At 38.2% G+C, this 22,534-nt stretch overlaps 1 protein-coding gene across 1 annotated transcript in view; it reads right to left on the bottom strand.

Annotated features, from left to right (window-relative positions):
- Positions 1 to 2,636: 2,636 nt before the first annotated feature.
- stat1b (signal transducer and activator of transcription 1b) overlaps positions 2,637 to 22,534 on the bottom strand; it is a 38,814-nt gene continuing 18,916 nt past the window's right edge. Inside the window, exons 20-48 of the mRNA XM_061722926.1 lie at positions 19,914 to 20,050; positions 18,987 to 19,178; positions 18,856 to 18,901; positions 17,450 to 17,555; positions 15,226 to 15,281; positions 13,985 to 14,043; positions 13,537 to 13,675; positions 13,216 to 13,360; positions 13,026 to 13,121; positions 12,842 to 12,919; positions 12,673 to 12,751; positions 12,495 to 12,583; positions 11,388 to 11,539; positions 11,098 to 11,259; positions 10,910 to 11,002; positions 10,108 to 10,167; positions 9,977 to 10,006; positions 9,803 to 9,893; positions 9,553 to 9,594; positions 8,241 to 8,324; positions 8,039 to 8,164; positions 7,819 to 7,954; positions 6,205 to 6,245; positions 4,805 to 4,881; positions 4,557 to 4,696; positions 3,984 to 4,160; positions 3,727 to 3,790; positions 3,554 to 3,617; positions 2,637 to 3,057 (exon numbers count right to left, since the gene is read on the bottom strand). Coding sequence (XP_061578910.1) covers positions 2,932 to 3,057; positions 3,554 to 3,617; positions 3,727 to 3,790; positions 3,984 to 4,160; positions 4,557 to 4,696; positions 4,805 to 4,881; positions 6,205 to 6,245; positions 7,819 to 7,954; positions 8,039 to 8,164; positions 8,241 to 8,324; positions 9,553 to 9,594; positions 9,803 to 9,893; positions 9,977 to 10,006; positions 10,108 to 10,167; positions 10,910 to 11,002; positions 11,098 to 11,259; positions 11,388 to 11,539; positions 12,495 to 12,583; positions 12,673 to 12,751; positions 12,842 to 12,919; positions 13,026 to 13,121; positions 13,216 to 13,360; positions 13,537 to 13,675; positions 13,985 to 14,043; positions 15,226 to 15,281; positions 17,450 to 17,555; positions 18,856 to 18,901; positions 18,987 to 19,178; positions 19,914 to 20,050 — 2,887 coding nt within the window. The 3' untranslated portion in view covers positions 2,637 to 2,931. The remainder of the gene's footprint in view (positions 3,058 to 3,553; positions 3,618 to 3,726; positions 3,791 to 3,983; positions 4,161 to 4,556; positions 4,697 to 4,804; positions 4,882 to 6,204; positions 6,246 to 7,818; positions 7,955 to 8,038; positions 8,165 to 8,240; positions 8,325 to 9,552; positions 9,595 to 9,802; positions 9,894 to 9,976; positions 10,007 to 10,107; positions 10,168 to 10,909; positions 11,003 to 11,097; positions 11,260 to 11,387; positions 11,540 to 12,494; positions 12,584 to 12,672; positions 12,752 to 12,841; positions 12,920 to 13,025; positions 13,122 to 13,215; positions 13,361 to 13,536; positions 13,676 to 13,984; positions 14,044 to 15,225; positions 15,282 to 17,449; positions 17,556 to 18,855; positions 18,902 to 18,986; positions 19,179 to 19,913; positions 20,051 to 22,534) is intronic.

Here is a 22,534-nt window from a genome sequence, read left to right as displayed (position 1 = left end):
ACATTCATGACAGATTGAGCCTGTCACTGTCTGCAGCCTTGTCTTCCCAGTACACACACACACACACACACACACACACACACACACACACACACACACACACACACACACACACACACACACACACACACACACACACACACGCAGTTGAGGGATCTTTCTGGGAAAGCTGCTGTCGAGTTTCTGGATGACTGGATTCTGGAGCACCAAGTCCAGGGTCAGCGGCTCCGGCCACCGAGGCATCTGCCATCATCTAAAGAAAAGAAAAAGCCTGTTTAAGCTTTGTAAGACTGCCTTTTCTCACTTTTTCAGACATGTTTCAGTCTTTCAAAAACTATTACACAAAACTGTGCAAACAAAAAAAATTTTTTTTTTTAAAACCATGATAATATTCATTTTATCTAGCCGCGTGAAATAAAAACGCCTGTTGACATATACCAATAAGGTACAGCAACATTAATAGATAGAGTATAGATAATAGATCAGTCCCTGGTGTATGTGATCAATAAGAAAGGAGGAGTTGATTTTGTCCCACTCTGAACTCCTTCTCACTGATCTTTGATAAATGGTCACGCCAACTGAGACATGCTGCTTACCCAGATTTTTTTTTCACCTTACAAATACACCATTTTGATGCTTCATGTCAATAACAATTCTAAAAGGCACTTAGTTTATTAAATATCACAACATTTACCGTAAAACTGCATTTAACAGGAAGCATATTCAGGTAACCATTTTCTGGATATTATTGGTTTTACACATTGTCGTGGCGGGACTTTTGTTTACCAGTGTTGCTTCCGTTTATTTAGGTTTGCACACACTTGTTTAACCACAGCTGACGTCAGGTCCCACAGCATTTCATTCAGGTTCTGATCTGGACTTTGATTGGGTTGTTGCAACATCTTTATTGTTTTCTTTTTCAATCATTCTTTGCTCTCTTATCTTACTCCCATTTGGTCATAGTAGACTCATAACTGCAAGTTTTCAAGGGGCCCTGGCTACAAAACAATCCCAAATCATTCAATCAATCATCACCTGCTGTACTTTACAGATGAGATTTTTGAGCTGCAACCCTGAGATTGGCTTTTCCCAAATGTAGATGTGTTTTATGGTCAAATATCTCCTCTTTCATCCTCTGTATCAGAACCTTTGATTTTATTTTAGTTCATTTTTACACAAACCGCTGCCGTCCTCGTGCTCTTATGTCTTTCATTCACATTATTTCTTTGGACATTGCACAAACTCACCTTGTTTAAAAACTTGAATGATATTTGCGTGAGCGCAAAATTTGTGGGTTTTTCGGGTCGGATCGGGTGTCTATACGCGCAATTTTAACTCTCCAATTAGCAAAATACTGGATACCTTCCCCTGCCTCATCATCATTTGGCTTGCCTCGACGCGGGGGCCCCATGGCTGCTTGACGGTGGCGGTGATTTTTGTAACAAATTTATCAAACGAGCCTTTCAGAGAATCATTACACTCTTTCATTTTCTTTAGTTTTTTTCTTTTTTTTAATGGAAATTTCCTGAATCTGTCTCGTTCTCTCGACATTCTGTTCAGTTTGTTCCAACTCCACCCGTCTGGATCAGAGACCTTGTGTCTGCGCTTGGTCTGACGCAGTTGTATTGAACCACATACGACACGCGCATCATTGCACATATATTTATTGATATGCACAGACTAGTACACATTTAGGTCTGTAATGGAACGTGACTGTTCATATTTATAAGGGAAAAAAGGAAAAAAAAAAAAAAAAAAAAAAAAAAAAACGGCCCATAGCGCGAGCCCCCTTGGGGTGCGAGGCCCCATGCGGTTGCACGGTTCGCACAGCCCTTGCGGCGGCCCTGACTGCTGTCCTACTTACCTGTCCTTTTGTTTGATGCCGTGCAGTATTACTTGGATATTACCTTTATTTTGTCATTTAATATAGATGGGAAGTAAAATGGATGAGGTTGATTTCAATCTGTTTATGCATTTATTTTATCAGGATTTTACAGGTTGAAACTATTGTTTCAAAGCACTTTAATCACGTGCTTTTCTAAAAGGCGGTGTGCCAGAAGTTGTGTGCAACAGTAAAACTTTGTGTTGTACTGAGTGGATTGTTTGCTGGGTCACCAGAGACCCCATGAGATGAGCTGCAAGGCTGATCCAACTTTCCAGACTCTTCTATTCTCTGGTATTTTATACACGATACTGATTTTGTCCTGAATTATTAATAACGTTGCATAATTGAATACATCGGGTAAGGCTTCTTTTTGTCTCTTTACAAGAGGTGACGTGGTCACATCAGGTTTTGTTGGTATAATGTAACTCAGTATCTACAGAAATAAGACAAAATGAAGGAGAGAGACTTTCCAGAACCTCCTTTTGCAGCAGGTGTAGTTGCAAGTCTCTTTTAGGGAATGCTCCCCATGTCCCACCTCCTCAAATCAAATCAAATCCAGCTCCTTTGAGCCAGATCTCTTTTATGGGTGTAAGTCATATCTCAGTTATATAAAGATATGAGACCAATGAAGATGACAATAACTTAGTTACATCCTAAACTCAGTACTGTCCAATGCTTTTTTTCTTGACAAAAGAATGCATTCAAATTATAATATATATATATAATAAAATAAATCTTTATTACAGCATAGTACAAAAGAACACAGCAAAAAAACAGCAAAACAATTGTAGAGAAACATGATGGAGAAACACCACCAATATCAAATAAATTGCAATTATAAAATGCTTTTACATAGTGAACAATGTCAAGCAATATTGTACTGTAAAATCAAGCAACTTGCTTTCTCTAGATTCATTTGTGACTATGATTTCTTTTTAATCATGCTTGCTTCATCTACAGTATACATTACTGCACCTTTAAATAATATAAAAAGGCAGTCCCTGCATTTTATAAACCTAAGTGCTCAGTCTGTGACCCATCACATATTAGAAGAATAAACGTTCAGGAGAACCAGCTTGAGGTGACAGTTGCAGCTGAGGAGTTTCTAGATATGATGGCCACATTATGTCAGGGTCATCTAATAACTCCTGTAGCGTTGGGCTCTGGTCATTCTACAGAGAGAAAAAAACAAGATTTATTCAGCTGCAACAGACAAAGCATGTTATTTAAGCCAAGACAGGAGAAAAAGATTTATTTGAAAATGAACTTGGTCAAACAGGATATGATTAAGGTTACCCAATATTTAGTTTCCAATATCAGCCAGGCCGGTCATCCTCATTCTGTTTATATTCAATATAAAGAACTAGTTTGGTTTTTCTGGATTCAGCTTTGATTTCCAAGGGGGTAGGACCGGCAGATGTAGAAGAGACAACCTCTAACGTCCATTTCATGACAGAGAATTTCAACAAAGTGAAAGGCCATGGGTGGCCATGGTTGTTTTTATAATAATGATGAGATATAAAACTCTCACGGAATATTAACATAGGTTTCTAGCTGTACCATCAAGCATTTTAACATCTTTCAGCTCAGTGCTTTGACTTTCTGGCCCAACATTAGGAAAAAAAACTAATCATCACAGAAGAAACATAAATTATATTTCAAACCCACATTTAGGTCAAAGCTTGGGTCCACATCCATGTCTTTGGGTGGAGATGAAGGTGGTGTAGGATCACTGTCAGGAAAAAAAAACAAAATAAGTACTTATATATTTTTTTCTATACAGAATGGGGCAATAAAGACATGAGTGATGCGATGCATTTTTGTTTTAATACTTATCTTACACTGATATAACAGCTGGTGTTCTTGGGAGGTATTCACGTTGTTTCTTCTTAGTAGCTGGTGGTTCTGCATAATTAGTTGAGGATAAAGGTCATTACATAATCCAGTAATCTGGATAATCTCTGGATAATATCTATACATTTAAAAGTGAAAGTGTGAGGTGCTTCAGTCGATATCTGCTCCTTAGAAGTCAAATGCCCAGCCCAAGATGAATAGTATATTGGGTTCAGAATAGGAAGAAAAAAGGAAGTAACAATACCTGGACATTTGTAGTAGTGTCCAAAGGCAGTGTCCTTGGGGATGTCAGGGTAAAGATAGAGCAGAGGATAATTGCTCTTTCCCTGTGTTGTGAGAGTGTACGTGTTGATAGTGTCAGCCAGAGAGAGCGATGACAGCTCCTGCTTGGTGAAGGGCTCCACTGCGTGCACACGAGTCTCTGCAGGACACCACACAGAGAAAAGTAACGTGACAAAAATCTAAATATGTAAATTTGAAATAAATTGAATACATGGCATGTTAGTGGTGGTTACAGTAGTGTAACTGCACAAAGATATGATTATCTATGCACAATTATTTCACAAATTTGTAGTTAAAGGGGTCTTTAACAACAAATGACTGCAGGAGTGGAGTTGTGGAGTCTCACAGAAATAGGAATAGTGTGTGTGTGTGTGTGTGTGTGTGTGTGTGTGTGTGTGTGTGTGTGTGTGTGTGTGTGTGTGTGTGTGTGTGTGTGTGTGTGTGTGTGTGTGTGTGTGTGTGTGTGTGAACCAATTTCATTCACTGCAACTGCTAGTTGAAAGGTTTTAACATGCATAAAAGAAACGTACAGTACCTTCATTGGAATGATCAACCCAGCTGAAGGTGATAGCGCCGTCTTTGTTGGTCTCGCTGAAGCGGAGCAGAAAGGTCCCAGTTTCTTTGCTCTTCAACAGGAGCTTTGTTTTTTGTCTGCTAATGAACCCCATAATTAATCTGAAATGTAAGTTTGGAAAATACATTTTAGTTAACTGGCAAGTGACGGTGGATCCGTGCTCTTTAATCACGTAGTCTTAACAATGATTTGATGGTCGGATGTCTCACCCATCCCTCCAATGATCAGCCAAGTGTTTCTTGATCAGATCTAAAATGGCATCGATCCAAATCCAGGTACTTTCATCCTAACACACAAGAACAACAAAGCAACAAAAAAAAAATCCATGTAAGATACTAAGAAGCTTGGTCTAGAGCTGACTTGGTTTTCTCTAAAACAGAGGCAACATCATAAAAACACACTGTTATTTCGTTCACTTTACCACTGTGAACTACATTACCCACAATATTCACCTAAACACAGAAGGCATAAGACATCAGATTATGGACAGGGTGGGAGCTGAAAAAATCAATTTGGTCCTTGGCATCATTCAGCAGTTATCTGTCAAATCCGTCTGTCTACAATTAAAACTCTTACTGTAAAAAATGGCCCCCTGCAGAATCAGTGGTTGGAGGTGATACTCAGGACTGATTTGTACGTACTGATTACAACAAGGGTGACAAAGACTCCCCCCAGGGATCAGTCTCTTCCTGACACCCTTACCTGTATAAGGGTTTGGGACCTACATACCTGAGGACTGTCACCATCACACCTGTTCCAATGATGGTGTGGACCTTCATCAGGTAGAACAGCCCCACTGATGATGCAGTATAATCTGTGGTTCACTTAGCTCTCACTCGAAAAATGAGTCTTATACCTGACAGCTGAATTATTATGCAAAGAGCTTCCCTTTTTTATTGTTTACAATTTTGATCTTTATCATTTATTTTTTCTATTTTGTGCTGAGAAACTCACTTCATTCTTGTATTTTAGCAGAATGACAGTAAATTCTTGGGTTTCAAGGGTTTTCATCCATGATTTCCACTGATAATCTCTTAATATGCTTTATACAAACTTTACCCCCCTTTACAATTCTGGATACCCCATGTTTATTACCTAAATCTGGGGTGCTCTGCAGGAAATGAAGCTCAGGGCACAAATAAACTGAAGAGTGTTAGAAATAAGTTTTATGCAGTCAACAACCCCAACATCACGAGAGGCAGAGTAAGGCTGGACTAGTCATATTTTGTTTTTTGTTACACGATTTGGGGAAAGCCACTCTAAAAATCCTGTTGTTATTCAGTGTAGTATGGATCCTGCACCGGCTCCATCTCCTGCACCCAGCGCTGCATCAGCCAGCTCTTCCAACGCTGGTAAAGCCAGTGAGACCAACCATACAGACAGCAGAGTCGTCAGCTCTTCCCTCCCCACAATTCAGCTCCAGGCACCAGGGAGGCAATAACATGCACTACATTTACACTACCCAGCACAGGTTAAACCCAAGTTTTTCATCCAGGGAAAGTAACAGGGTCTGATCTGGAAACACCCTTTAACACATGTGCATACACAAACTCTACAAGCAGTAACTGTGTGATGCATGCCCCCCCCAAAAAAGATCCTCAACACTCACCTTTGAGAACTTGCTCCAGTGCACCAGGTCCTCAGCCCCATCTGTAACAAAAATAAAGTGTCAAAAGAAAGAAATCTCCCTTTCAGTTTGTGCGCTCACATATAGAGGTAAAGGGGTGGTGATGTAGTTATTTTTGTAATAGAGGTGGAGGAGAAGGGCTGCCTGAGACTTAAAACTGACATTTATCAGGGGTTAATTCACATCTCGTGAATCAGCACCAATATGAATGTGGGTAAGAAACATTTAAATGTAAATGTTTTTATGTAGTAATTATGACAAGCATTCAATTGTCTAGTTAAAAGGTGGGAAAAAATTTAAGTTGTATGTTGATGCTTTTGGTGTGACACATTTAGCGACAATCACATCTATAGGTAATGTTGACACCTGTCTGCTGTGCTGCAGAAAACGGAAAAATAGAAAGTCAATAACCAACATGAACTACGACTTGATCACAGCTGAACGGTGGCATGATTGATCTCTGACTAAACCACGTCACATCCCATTATGTGAAAACCATCGGCGACTCCTGATAATGTATAGCTCACATTACGGAGTGTATTATTTCGACCACAACCAGATATCACTCAGATCCAAAGATCAAGAGGAAGAGGGAGTGCTACAAAAGTGGCCTTAAGTGTATCAAATGACCCAATTGAGATCCAGCAGATTAAAAACAATGATTTCCTTCTTTATTTTAATGGATATTAATATATCAACTGATATTTGTTATTAAGACACATGACCTACTTGTTTTAGATTAGCATGGATATTATTAAATGGTCCTAAAACATGGCTTTTATACTGTAAAAAAAACAATTTCAGTTAGTAGCTCTGTACATTGCATCATTGCCAAAAACAATAATAATGCATGCATTTTGTTCATTACTGTTGACAGGCTAACAAACCCCCCCGAGTCAGTGGACCCTCAACTTCTATCCAATGTGAATTTGCCTCTTTCTTTACTGACACGATTCATAAAATCAGACAGTCAGTCAGTGCTCCTATGCTAGAGGTATATGTGCCACCTTTGTGTCCAATAAGAGAAACACAGTTTTGTCCAATCACTCATAAGAACCTGGATGACATCATGCACCACCTGAACTCCACCACTTGCTGCCTTGATACTCTGCTAACAAGGTTTTTTTTAAACCAGTTGCAGATCGTATGCCCTCAGAACTTTGTAAATACGTCTCTGCTTTCAGGTATCTTTCCTCAGGGCATAAAAACAGCCGTCATTAAGCCAAACTATGATGTTTATTATTTTATGCTACGTTCATGAGACTTTCTGAACGAGCTACTCATCCATCCCAGAGACAAACAACCATGCTTGCTTACACTCATTCCCATGTGGGAGCAACAATCAACCAAAGAAAATATGTTTTTGGACTGTAGGAGGAGCCAGAGTACCACACACAGACACAACGTGAAAAAGCAAACTCAACACAATACACTCAAGCTTGGTTACCAGTTGAAGCGTTTTGCATTTGTCTGTTGTTGTGACTTATATGAAGAGCGGCTTACATTTTATTGGAAATTAATACAAAAAAACCTAGTGAATTATGATAAGTTCACATATTCCTCTTGCCCGTGTATTGGAAGTAGCCAAATACTGACCAACAAATCTGCATCTCAGCATTGAGAGCTGGTCCTCATCGAGCTCTCGCTGGCCGGCGGACAAAAACTGCCAGCTCAGAAGCTGCGACAGCTGCTGCCACGTGAGCGGAGGAGGATCCGCAAACAGCAACAGGTTCTGAAAGGCAAAGTCACAGTTTTAAAACGGCTTGCTTTCAGTAAGGGCTCCTCCAATTTTTGAACAGCTGATGATTGCGTTTACTTGCTGTGATGAAGTGAGTGGATTTATCACCGACTCGCTGGTGAACATGTTCCACCACATGACGGAGGCCCAGGCGCTGGACACCTGACTGCTAGCAGAGATAACAACCACAGGCAGGGAGCTGGCCTGCAGCAACACCAGAGGCCATCAGTCAAAAAACCTGCAGGCAACACTGTAATACCCATCTCTAAGTATCACTCACATTAATGTTATATTTCTGTCCAGCGTGCTGCAACACCGTCTCAAACCGTATGATGTGGAGCTCCTCTGTGACTCCCAGATAATTCTGGTGGAGGACAAAGAAATGCTGCATCATGATGTACATACTCGGGGAAAACACTAACACATGTCAGTTCAATGCTGTGGTGTTGAAGAAAAAATGAAATATGCCAAGGTTCTGATGTGGAAACAATAAATCCTAACTTCACACAGAACTCAGATACCTGAGTTGACTGTTTAATTGCCCATCACCCCATTTGTAGCTTTATCTTCTTCATCTGGGTTTCAATTATTCCTTTCACTAAATTTCATCAAGTTTTATTTTCCGACATGTGAACGAAAAGCACACGATAGACTATACCTTAAATGCTCATGCCAACCCAATGCAAACCATATATATATATATATATATATATATATATATATATATATATATATATATATATATATATATATATATATATATATATATATATATATATATATATATATATATATTAAGTGCACTGATGCCTTGGCCACTCATGGGCTTTACAACAGACAAAATCAGAGTGTGCTACGATGTGTGAGTCTCTTGAGCATCTAAATTCTCCAAAACTTGTTTGCTGCACAGATTGTGGAAAGTAATTTTATCAGGACTTCTTGCAGTCGCCAACTGCCAAACACTGAGTTTGACGTCATCCCTTGTAAACTCATCTAATGCTCATTTCATGGTTTTTAAACAATCTGAGCAACAAGAGATGAATAGATTTAGCTGGTTCAAACTGGTCCTGGCTGACTAATGCACCCTAATTGTGGATATGTAGCATGTAAGAACTCTATCAAAGTCGGCACATGTCGACCTGAGAGATGTGTACTACATAGAGACATATGTTAGCAAAGTATGGTGCACATAAACTGTTTTCACAAATATAGCTCTTTTTCACTTTTCAAAATCACCATCAGTGTAATTTCTGCTGAACATACAAGATGAACTGTAGGAGGTACTCCATATTAATATTATATGGAGATATATATTATATTATATATATATTATAAGAAGTTTATATATTATGGATCTCATCTGTACATTTAAATATTCTCAGATTGACTGCAATAGTAGTTTGAGTGAAATAAGCAAATAAAAACCTTTTCTTTGGACACGCAAAGACTTCGCAGACAAAGGAAATATCTCCAACATAAGTTTATGGTTTTGTCATGACGATGAAATCTGGGCTTTGTTAAGCTTTTTACATATTCCACTGTAATATTTGTTAATATCAACAAATAATTTACTTCCAAATGATTTCTCTTACCTCACATGAACCTTTAGTTTTTGCTTTTCTTTCCTTGAGTGACTATAAATAAAACAAAAAGAGAGAAAATGTCAGGTTATAGTGTGATGCAATTGCAAAGTTAAATAGTGTTTACATACCATTTATAAATTACGAAGCTGTTGTTTCATTAGGTAATATGACTTAAACCTCAATTCAAAAAGGGGATTTACTGTCTTTCAACACTGTTGGTTCAGAATTGAAGAGTTAATCAGTTTGTGGAGTTTTATACCATGTGACCAAATTCTGCCATCAAGCCTCCAACTGGTGTGTCCACATCCATCACTTTACTGTTATCTCTGGTGAAATCAAAGAGGCGAAACCTACAACAAAAAGGTCATGCTGATTTATGGCAATTTATTCCAGGAAATAAATCAGCTTACATAGGAGTTTTCTGTGCACCTACCCATTGGTTGCCATAGTCGCTTCAACATCCCTTATTTTAAGGATCATGGAGAAAAAGGTTACAAAGTCAAAAATTAAAAAGAGGGAGATTGCTTCTCAAATTAGGGTCAGGTTCAGACAGGTCTGACTTACTTGTTAAATACAGGTTTGACCTTGAGGATGTACTTGAAATCAGGAAGGTTTGCCAAGAACCTGAGAAAGAAAAATGAAAAGACAGAAGATGCATTTTACACCTGTGTTCACCTGAGTCTAGTAGTCACTACTTTTGAGTAGAGATGCACCGATCGATCGGCAACCGATCGGTATCGGCCCCATAATGCCCCTATCGGTTTTGATTGGAGATCGGAAAATAATAGTTCAAAGCGGGCCAATCAGATGACGTTTACAACAACAAACCGCCACAGGAAGCTTAAGCTAGTAAGCTACACTTACTCTTTGTTAGCTGAGTCTAAGGCTGCGTCCGAAATTGCATACTTCCACCCTGATGAGTATGCAAAAACAGTATGTGAGATTTTTCAGTGCGTCCGAAATATTAGAACATACTCAATAGTATGCGCTTTCCATACTCATTCCGGAGAAATGTATTAGTGTGGATTGATGGACACTAGCTAAGCAGAAACTTCCCACAATGCAATGCAGCGGTGTTTGGTTGCTAAGTGATACGTATATGTCATAAGTATAATATTAAGTATAATAATATCATTATATAATATTAATATTATAATATTCATATATAATAATATTATATAATGTCATCTTGTTTCGGCCAGGATAAACGGGAAATAGCGGAGCGGTGCTGCTACTGTTGCTGTGACACGTCACTTCCTCCCAACGGCAGGAAGTGCATCTCTACTTTTGAGGTTCCAGGAACTAAAATTAAACTGAAAATGAGCACAATATGGCAACTTTAACTCTGTTTTAAGTGCAGCTTTACCTTATTGTCGCTTTGATGCGCACCCCGGTCTTCAGTATCAGAGGTCGGTGTGGCAAGCTCTGCATGGCGGGCTGCTTCTCAACCACCAGAGCACTGCAATGCACAAGCACAACAGCACATATAAACATTTGACTTCTCTTGCAGCATTTGATCAATTTTACTAGTTCTGATAGTGATACAAGTCTCACTTTGTGAGAAGATTCGTTATCAAGGAGAGAGTAAATATCTCAATCTCTGGAAGAGAATTATTGAGGCTGCAGGCGTTAGAGCTGCTGTATTTGTTGTTCTGGTCTTGCAGTTTCTGCAGTTGTTCGCGCACCGCAAATAGCACCTCAGTGATAGTTGTAAACCTGCATAAAAATGATAATAATACACACACATACATTATAGTAAAGTATTAAAGCTGGGGCAGACACACATCTTGTATATTTGCAAAGTTATTTTACTATGGTTAAATATTAAACCAAAGTATTCTTACCACTTCTCAAGGTTGGAGAGGCAGGTGTCCGTTGGACTTCCGATGCAGGCTAGCTGCTGTCTCCGCTTCCACTCTGGCAGCTCCACATCAGTGAGGGTCGACACAATCTGGGCTGCCGGATTTAAAACATTCACTAGCTGCTGCAGCACATTCTGCAACACAATTAAAAAAGAAATGAATGCCTCCCAGGCTGATTAGATGTCATCTTATTTTATTTTTTAATGCAAAAATGTCCATTAATACATTAATAATTGTAAAGATTATAAAATAATTAATATGTTAAAAATAATTTGACTTGATATTATCATATTTACTTATTTACATGTGGTCGTGAACTGCAACTATTATCAGAGTGGTATTATTGAGTAGGGTGTGTGACCCCTCCCGTTTTTACAAAGGCAACTTTTTGTGCCAGAGAGACAACTGCTGTTTCAGCAACTACAAAAGATGTGCAATGGAAACAGGCTTTTTGCCGCCAAAAAAATGGTGCTTCCAAGTAAAACTATTTGCTATTTTTTACCAAATACCTGCACTTCTTCCTTCCTTTTACACAAGTTGTAATTCATTGTTATTTTTGAAAAATTATGCAGTAAAAGTCATGTTTAATACAGCTTCTTATATGGTGATGTCTTCTTTGTACAGATTTAACTTTATTACTATTGTTGTAAAAAGATGATTGGAAATTGTCTTATTTTTAACTTATTTGGAAAAAGCATAGACTAATATTGCAGTCTTGTTTGTCATTATTATTTGGGCAAAGTGACGTTTCCATTTGACTATTCTTTATTTATGAAAAAGCAGTTTCATAGAGCAATCTAATGGCAAAATGTTTCAAAAACAAGCTGACCAAACTATTTTTTTTAATTTACTGACACAACAAATTATTAGGAGATAATATGAACCAATAAACTTTAGCTTTATGGTTTTATTTTTCCAGCAAGTTAAACCTTACCCATTATGCTGCAATCTTGTAAGATGGGAACACATGCAAGGGCGCTGGAAACTTTTCTCCCTCCCAGAAAATACATTCCGACCCCTCACTGTCTTAATTCCCTTTTTAAAGCAAATTGAACTGATCTGTGAGAAGCTTTCTTAAAATTTACCAACCTCCTGTGTTTGTGCAATGAAGATCGCCTGTTTCCGACACTCCTCTTCCATAACCGCCTGAGACTGAGTCAGTCTGGCATTCTGCTCCACTGGTTGTAACAAATGAGATATAAACACAAATACCGGTAAGACACTTGCTTTATTTGCACTTCTTGCTTCTGTGTATTTCCTGTCATACCTGTGGTTTGCCAGGTCTTCTGTATAAAGTCAAGGTTTTCATTCCGACCCTCCAGTGTCTTGATTCCCTTCTTTAAATCCTGGATTACATTGAAAGTTCAGAAATGAAGACACTATCAGGCATGTTTTCTTAAAGATGACTAAGAATGCTTAAATCCAAGATATTTTACCGAAATCTGCCCTTTCAGTTCAGTGACTTTGTTGTCCAACTCCCTCCAATTTTGCTGCATTCCTTGATCGCTGTAGGCCTGACAAAAATGAAATATATTTCTTTATTTCCGCACTTTTTGAAATCACTAATATTTGGCTATAAAACAACTACAAAGTTGGTAATGATCCATTACATGGTCTCACCTGTGTTGCAGTGACTGAAGCGAGGATTTTCTTTTCCTCCTTTATGCATTCAGAAAGAAGCATGGCCAAATTCACTGGCTTGTCTTCAAATTGTTTCTGCAAAAAACATATATACATGAAATTACGAGAAGGCATTAAATAAACATGCTCTGCAAATTATTTTTATCAAATGATACAATGTCTGACCTACCACCAAATACTCCTGCATCCCTGAAAAGTTTGGTCCCTGCAATATGATGTTCTCTTGCACAGAACGCTTTAACTGCCCCTCCAAATCATGCAGGAGGGCATAAAAACAGGCCATCGCTCTATTTTCATCCACAGATGCAGAATCCCTGATAAAGTGGAGCAGAAAGTCTACATTTGACTTCAAAACTACATCTTTTTCAACTGAAATATACAGTAACCAGAGATGAAACCCTGGGACATATATTATTAATAGACATTTTGGTATTATTATCTTTATAATTCATATGCCATTGGTATATTTGGGTGGCACAGTAAAACTTACCAGTCCTGGCTCTCGATGCACACACACAGCCAGTGGCGGATCTCTCTGGGAAACCTGCCCTCATACAGCTGAATGATCCTCTTCTGGAGAGCAGAGTCCAGCTGCAGCAGCTGCTGCCACTGAGCCATCTGTCCTCGCCCAGAAAAACAAAACTTAACTAAAAACCAGCGTTTCCGGTATAATGGCATGACAGTGAATTGGCATGTGTGTGTTATGTCTCAATGAAAAGGCGAGAATACCAAGATTTTTTTTAATTAGCTATTATTTTTTGCCTGTCCTTTTCTTTTTAGAGATATTATATGACAAAAGTAGCTAAACTATTGCAAGGTTGACGATAATCGGAGGAAACTTCACGCAATAACAGTTTCAATTAAGAAGCATTAAGGGGGGGGGGGGGGGGAAACAACGCTTTCTATGTTTTTCTTTGAATGCAGGAAGATTACTTACCTCGTGGCTGTTGTCGTTTTCAAATAAAGTGAAAAACAGTCAGGAATCCACTCACACAGACTGTAAGTACAGGACAGCTGATCAGGTTGTGAATAAAGAGGCAGGACCAGGACGCGCCGCTTTTATCCGCGGGAACGCGCACGAGAACGCGCAACAACCCGCGTCATTCCCGAGAAATCAGCGCAGACATGAGTCAAGTAGACAATCATCACATATTCACTTCCGCTGCTGCACTTTTCAAGCTTAATGGCAGGATTAATCGTATTTGTTTTTCTTAAACCGATAATAACTTTAATTATAATAATCTTTTAAAAATGGCAAAAGTTCCTTGGTGCTGCTTCAACAGTTCATGACAATACAATTAGAAATACATTGAACAAGTATTACACCTTTATTTAAGAACTCAGTATGGTTTATGTTTACAAAGTTGCAGCTGACTTTACCACAAGACCTCTGAAAAAATAAAATCTACATAAAATCAGTCAAATCTAAACAAAAAAAAAGAAGACCAAAGTGAAAACATTTGTTCATAAACCACATTTGGTGAAAAACAAACACAGTATACAGTACAAACAACTGAAACCTAATGTCAAGCATGGTGGTGGAGAAGTGGTGGTGATTTGGTCCATAAAATCCGAGGTCATCTGTGTGACATTGCCTTGGCCAAAACTGGAATCAACCAACAAGAAAATGTTCCCAAGAACCACAGTAAATCTAAATGATGAAAGGATGAAATGGCCCAGTCCAAGTCCAGGCCCTTAAAGCCACGAAATGCTGTGATGGATGGGAGATGTGGCTAGAATAACAAATCTCAATGGAACTTTGTAAAGAAAGTTATTCCAAAATGTCCCAAAAATGATGTGAGAGGTTCATTATGTCCTACAGAAAACAATCATTTCAAGCTATTGCGGCCAACACCTCTCCTGCATGCAACTGAATCATGAAGTGTTTACTAACAGCTATTGCATTCTAAGTTTTGGTACATAAATTATGACATTATGAAATTATGTGTCATGTGCTGTTGTTCATCTGAGGTTGTATTTCTTAAACAAAATAGATAATTATTTTTATTATATAATAAAATATATATGTATATGTATATTATAAAACGGTGGGAATAATAAAGAGGATGTAGACTAAAAGGATCAACCATAAAAAGCTGACAAAATGCTGTTTTGCCAAGTTTTTTCATGGATCGTTGTGTAAAGACAAAAAATGTAGGCTGCATCATAGAGAAACAACATGCTTACAAGGACGACTTTGAAGGGGTGTGGGACTCTATTGAGGAAGTGAGAGAACTGCAACAATACAACAGAGGGTTTAATCAGATGGAGCTCTTAAAGACAGAGTGGGGATTTCCTTCTGTGGTTGCTTTTATGCTGCATATCGTTTTTAAACAGTTCGAATACTTTGACATTTTCTTGCATCTCTTTCTTTTATATTTCAGGGATAGCACAATGAAGTAAAAAATGTGGACCTTTATCCTAAAATTTTTTATCAGGGGTTCATGCATCACCCTGTAAATAAATAATTAGGTGTTATTTATAGCAGTTTTGCATGTGTGGCCCCACTCTCACTCATGTGCTCTTTTTTCCACACTGTTTCATGAGGAAAGGGAGTAGGCCTATTTAATACAAGGAGGATCAACATACACAACAGAGCTGACTATTTTTCAATGTTTCTGCATCGTTCTCCAGGAATCACTGAATCTCCAGAAAAGCTACTGTAGAGTCACAGCTAAGTTTGGCCAAAATGAATGTCATGCAACAAGACATTGATCCCAAACATATTCAGCTCTTATATCTTTCAGAGATTGCAAAAATGAAGCAAAGGTGAAAAAAAGTCATAAAAATGCTGTTGAACGTTATCTACGGCATTTGTATAATAGGCCTACACCCTTTGATTCTGATACGTGAATTTTATCACAGAGTTGAACGAGGAAATGGATCAAGGGGGAAACTTCAGCAGGGCAGACTTGTCTTAGCAAGCACCAAGTGCGTCACTCTCCAGGAATCACGTGACTCTCCAGAAACACTGTCAAGTATTTTCAAGTTTTATGTTTCACACTTCACAGGCAGCGGTTCTTTGCAGATATTTGATTTCCGGCTGCTGTCAAAACAAAAGCACCAAACCTCTATTGTCTTACCAAATTGTTGCCTATAGACACTCCAGTTCATCTTAATTGATGATAGGTAGCAAGCAAGCTTATTTACTGTATCAATAAATGGTGGAGTGTAATGGATCTATCAAAACACTGTAAATACAATGTAATAAGGTTAAAAAAATGTATGGTACCATCTCTCATTTAAAGTCCTCTTGAGTTATAGATAAAGCAACAAGTTCAGTACAAATCCTGTTAAATACAGGCCAATCCAATCAAATTTGTTATAATTTCTTTATGTCGTCAGAAAACAACTGGTGGTTTCTCCTTTTTTGTACTGCATTTGAAGCAGGATCTTTCTCATTATGAGTGCTAACCATGCCACTGTGGTGTCCCAGTTCAAACTAGTTCAAAATGACTGTATTCATATAATCCAGTCCATGATGGCATCATATCGTGTATTTAGTTAATTCGCCTGCCCTCAGCAAGCATGGGCAAGCAAACTGCAGCGGAGACAATCAAAAAGAAAAGTTTTAAATTACTAATTTATGGAAGCATGAAAGTGAAGTGTTCCCATGGGAAGATATGAAAATATGACGTCTTGAAGATACGGTGGAGCTCGACTCTCAGGGGCTTTATATGCTCACAGAACTTGGTGGAACAATGTTGCATGTCTTTGTGTAACATCACAGTCGAAAAAACGGGTCTATAGACATCACTGATAATCAAAACAGACTGGTATAAAAAAAATTTAATGAAAACATTATGGTTATAAGACAATTAAACTTTAACAACAGAATATGTAATGAATAAAAATAAACAAAATCTCTTTGAACAAAGCCAAGTCTGTTTTGCAACAATTAGGATATTGACATGGAGCAGAGGCAGCTGTACAGTCTTGCATGTTTCATCGTGCTTTACTCTGAATATGGAGAGTTCATCTGTGAAGCAAAAGAAGGAAAACAATATTAGCAGCAGAGCATCAGGAGGACTCCTCAATACAATCCAAAAATCAAGATTAAAGTCATCTAAACTTCTTTTGGAAACTGCTCAGACTCGGAGAAGCTGTCTTTGCCCATTGAGGGTTTCTGATTCTGACTGACTGTTCACTTTAGTGATGTCACACTTTTTTCAAGCAGAGGTTAAAAGTACAGTTTTATTTGCTACGTAAATATGTGCAGCGATGTGACTCATGGATGTGATCATATCTCATAAAGTAGTAAATATCTCAGGATTTGGACTGAATCACAACAATAATAATAATTACTGTTGGTTGGATCAATTCGGTGTTAGTTTTGCTTTGTCAGTGAATTTCATTTAATATAATTAATCTTGCAGTACAGAGGGCAGTGCATGCAAACTTACAGTGTCAATGTCGAAGCACAGATGCTCATTGAGCATGTCGAACTCCCCAGGAGTCATTGGGGGCTCAGGAGACTGACAAGAAGGTGGTGTGGCACTCGCATTTGAGCTGCAATAGCAACAGGCGAAGGAACATATAAATTAGGGGACTAACAAACAATGGGAGTTGTTTATAAATATCAAACGGTAGATGGATGTTTTTCTAGTTCATTTAAACATTCTCTCCTGAATGGCACACAAACTGTTTTAGAGGCGTGCCATAACTAAATATCAAGGTAAAATGAGTGGGAAGGCCTGTTTGTAACGTTGTATGTCGATTGTCAGAACCCTTTACCCACAGTTCAAATGTGCCACAGCACGTCATAAGGAACACCAGTAGAAAACTGAAACCTTGGCTAGTGGCTGCTTAAACATATTTTGCTCAGTAAACTGACTTAAAGGCAACCTACACGGATGCTAGCATGTACCAGTTGTTTTATTGACAACATAAAAATCCAAGTCCTACATTTCCTACCTAAAAAACAGAAGGACAATGTAGGTAGCACTTTACATCAGCAGGTGGCGTGGTTGCATGTACAATTTAAAGGAATTTAACCGGATCTTTCAATCTGAAACTTATCATTACATACTTTCTTTTATCTTATGAAATATCAACTTTGGACTTTTTTCAGGTATTTCAAGGCACATGATTTAAATTTTGTGTGGATAGCCATTACTTAGAGTTGATTTCCCTCCTAAAGAACCATACTTTGCGCTGCAACTAGAGGTTACATCTTTTTTCAAAGACAAGGTTGCTGGAAACATTTAAATTATACAGCAATTCATATCTCAATCAATTAATTAAAAACGGCTACATGGGACAGAAAATAACAAAGGTGGATATATGGATGTTTTAGGTCAGGCACAGGTGAAGTCAAACTCCTCTGTGATCTCAAGGTGATGTCACAGTTAGGACCTATGCCTGATATGTGAATTCACAGATGATGTCACAATTTTTGAAAACAGGCTTTCAACACAAGAAGCCCCTATCAATGATGGATATCCATTCTGAGATTTTCAATCATTAAACTGTCACAAATATAATTCTCATTTTATGCAAGATATTATGAAGTCTGTCACACCAATGTTTTGTTTCTTTTATGTATTCATTTATTTATTCTATTTATTTATTTATTTTTCTAACTTTTTCTTTAACTGTCATTTGTTGTTGTTGTTAATGATGCATGACTGTGCACTGTGCTGCTGATGTTGCACAGGTTGTGAACTGAAATGACTGATTGTTGTACATTGTTTGTATATTGCAAGCCTTCAATAAAACATGAAAGATGAAAAAAAAAAAAACCACAAGAAGCCCCCAAACACATTTTGCAACTAAAAATAACATTAAACATTAAGAACAAAGAACTCACCGCAGTTCTGAGATGGGGATAAGGGTGGATGGTATGTATGGGTGCACTGGAAAATGAACAGGGATACAAAAAACATTAACATTGGGGCCAAGTTTCTTTGCGCCTAGCAATACTAGATTGAATTTTCCTACCTTTGCTGGGCTGACTGTTGTAGAGGCGTCCGAATGCATCGTTTTTGGGAATGTCAGGGTAAAGGAACTTGAGCGGGTTTTCCGGGACAACCCCATCAGAGATCACTTTGTAGTCTCGTATGATGTCGGCAAACGGGAGAGCGCTGAGTCGGTTTTTAGTGTAGGGCTCCACTGAGTTGAACTTGATTTCACCTGTCATTGAGAGAAACAAAGAGGATGAAGTAACAGTTTGGCAGCTTGTTGCAAAAACCCTCATAAACCCGAAATCAGAAAATGCAAAAACAACATTTTTTTTTAAATATATGTTCATTTTGAATTTTAGGTCTGCAACACATTCCAAAAAAAATCAGTAAATTAAGTTTTTCAAAGCTTAATTTAAGGCTACCCTTCTTGGTCCAGCTCCAAGAAGGGTAGTAGAATTGGTCAATAAACGGAAAGGATTCTACTTCTTCTCGTTTATTGACCAATCATTGAGGAGCTGGACCAAGAAGGGCAGCCCTCCTCATTTGCCTAATACGGCAGAAATGCATAAGGTAAAGTAAAAAGATGAGATGAGAGAATGTAAAAACAAGGAATGCATGTATAAGGAAAAGGAAAAACAAAATATATATATTTCTTATTTATTTTTAATTATGTCAGTTTTGGTCCTCCATAATAATCTGATGATTGTGCAAGGGGCAATGTGAGTTCAGTGCTCTGGCCGTATACACTTCCACACACAACTGAGCTTATCCACCGAGCCACTGCCATCATCTGTTGGAAATATTATTATTTTTTCATTGACATGTACTAATGTTTTCGCAAAGTGCTGCAGGCCTGAAATACAAAAATAAAAAAGTTGATGAGAAAAAACATTAACCATTATTTAACCAAATAAACATTTTTGTAAATACAGTTCTGTATACATTTGTATTTTTGCAGCCTCACCATTCTCACTGTGCTCCACCCACGTGAAAGTGATTCCTCCCAGGTGGCTCTCACTGAAGCGTAAAAGGAAGGTCCCTGGCTCTCTGTCTTTCAGCAGAGCGCGCTCCATCTCCTTACTCACAAAGCCCATGATGTAGCTGCAGAGATGGTGTTGGAAGAAGTGGAAAAGAATAATCTCTTTTAAAAAAAGCATTGCATTTAGGGTTTTTCCTGTTGCTTTTCTTTCAAATTTTGGGATACTGTTAACAATTTAAGGGTGACACCATTTTACCCACAGGTTAGGAGGTTTAAACTGCCACAGAAAAGGTTTTTTGCTTGCACATGCTTTTTCAGTGCCACCAACACATTTTCATCATTTTATGATTTATTTGTTGTCCTTGAGCCACTTTGAATCTAATTTGGAGGTATGCTTGTGGACACAGTCCATTTGAAAAAGTCATCCGTGCCTCAGCGTTAACTTGTTGGTAAATGTCTTAACATGTTGCCTCAATGAATCCACATAATCTTCTTCGAATTGGTGAGGTAGACCATGATGATGCCTCTCCCATACTTCACGGTTGGTGAATGGCACCCTGAGGCCTCCAAGCTTCATCTTTCTTCCTCCAAACACTTGCATATCAATGTTTGAACTGAAGAAACTTAGACCTTCAGACGTATGTATGTATGACACAGTTGATCATAACAAGTGGGTGGGACTTACCCGCACTGTGCTTCAATGGTTCAAATCTTTCTTGCAAGATAGGGCCTTTTTTGTGTCAATTGGAAACCATGAGTCTGAGAGAACCAAGATCACATGTGGGGTTCCTCAAGGGTCCATTCTCGGACCGCTTCTATTCAACATCTATATGCTACCCCTAGCTCAGATTATGGAACATCACAACATTTCCTACCATACTTATACCGATGACACACAACTCTATATTTCAGTGTCACCACATGACTACAGTCCCCTACTCTCATTGAGTAACTGTATTCATCAAATCAATGGGCGGATGTGCTAGAATCTTCTCCAGCTAAATGCAGAAAAGACAGAGATGATCATTTTTGGCCCTAAAAATGAAAGGGAAAAGATCAGCGCTCACCTTGGCTCCATGTCATTGACAGCTACGAATCAAGCCAGAAATCTTGGTGTAATTATTGACTCAGACCTGAACTTCAACAGCCATCTAACGTTTATCACTAAATCTGCCTATTAACACCTGAAAAACATTGCTAGAATTAAGGGGATTCTGTCTAAACAAGACATGGAAAAACTTATTCATGCATTCATTTTCAGTAGGTAGGTCCAGAACCAAGCAAGGTGAGGCAGCGTTCAGTTATTCTGCTCCTCACCGGTGGAACAAACTTCCTGTAGACCTGAGGTCTGCTCCAACTGTCAGCTCCTTTAAATCAGGCCTAAAAACATTACTGTTTACTGAAGCTTACTCCTAAATTAAATACTTACCTGCTGTACTCTACTGGCCTTATTTTCAACAACTTGCGCTTTTTATTATTTTATTTCTTTTCTTATCATTTTATTTCATTTATTTGGTATTTAAGCATGCTCTTAAATTAAATATTTTCTAAAAACCGCAAATGAGATGTGTACCTGCGGTACTCTACTGCCCTTAGTTTTCAGCAACAATTTTATTTGTTATTTACTGTCTAATTATGTCTTGCCGCTTTTAATGTTGATGTAAAGCACTTTGAACTACCTTGTGTTGAATTGTGCTATATACATAAACTTGCATTGCCTATGTAAATTGTGTTTAAGGTGAACCAAGCTTGTAAAGGTCCATGACTCTTTTCCTCATGTCTTGGGTGATTTCTTTTGATTTTCTTGTGATGTCATGCAATGAAGCTCTTGTGTTGGCAGACGCCTGAACATACGTCCACAGATGAGCTTCTAATAAACTGAAATGATGTCAGTTAACCTCTCAGAAGCTTTTAATGCCAAAACATTATCATGAAGAATTCTCAGACTTGTTTTGGTAACACTCAACCGATTTTATGTAAGGTTCAGACTTTGAGGAAAGTAGTCAAATAAATATTTCTCCGTCAGAAAAAAATGCCTTTACTCAACTATGTGTATGTAAACTTCTGATTGCAACGGTAAGAGAGCCGTCAAACAAAACTCATGAACCCTATTCATGGTGACAATGGTGCCCATATAACTAAAAAAACTCTAAGAATGCATTCAGAGAGGATGTCAAAATGTCAATTTCTATTCCCTCAAGTGTCTTCAAACTGTCATTAGTGGATCAGTTGAGAGCCTAACAATGACACATTGTGTCTTCTCAAACATAGTGAATTAAATACAGGGATTACAGTTATTGTTTTTTGAAAGATTGGTCGTAATAAGCAGAAACAAAATACCAAAACTCCCACAATTTGCAGGAATATGCAGAACATCAAAGCCACTCTATCTAGCAATACCACCTCTGACCACTTGGGGGCATATGAATCCGCTGCGTTGACAAAACATCGACCGACAATATTGTGATACTGATGAGAGAGACGGTGCAGCATGTCTGTTACACCACTTACTTTGTCCCTCTAAAAATGCTCTTAATTGTGTTTTACACCAGGGCCATTAAAAATTTAGTGGGAAACATAAATGAAACGGGTGTTGAAAGAGTGAT

This window comes from Cololabis saira, chromosome 6 (genome assembly GCF_033807715.1).
Source record: "Cololabis saira isolate AMF1-May2022 chromosome 6, fColSai1.1, whole genome shotgun sequence".
Classification (NCBI taxonomy): domain Eukaryota; kingdom Metazoa; phylum Chordata; class Actinopteri; order Beloniformes; family Belonidae; genus Cololabis; species Cololabis saira.
Note: the sequence above shows the minus strand (reverse complement) of the source record. Positions and strands in the feature narration are given on the sequence as shown.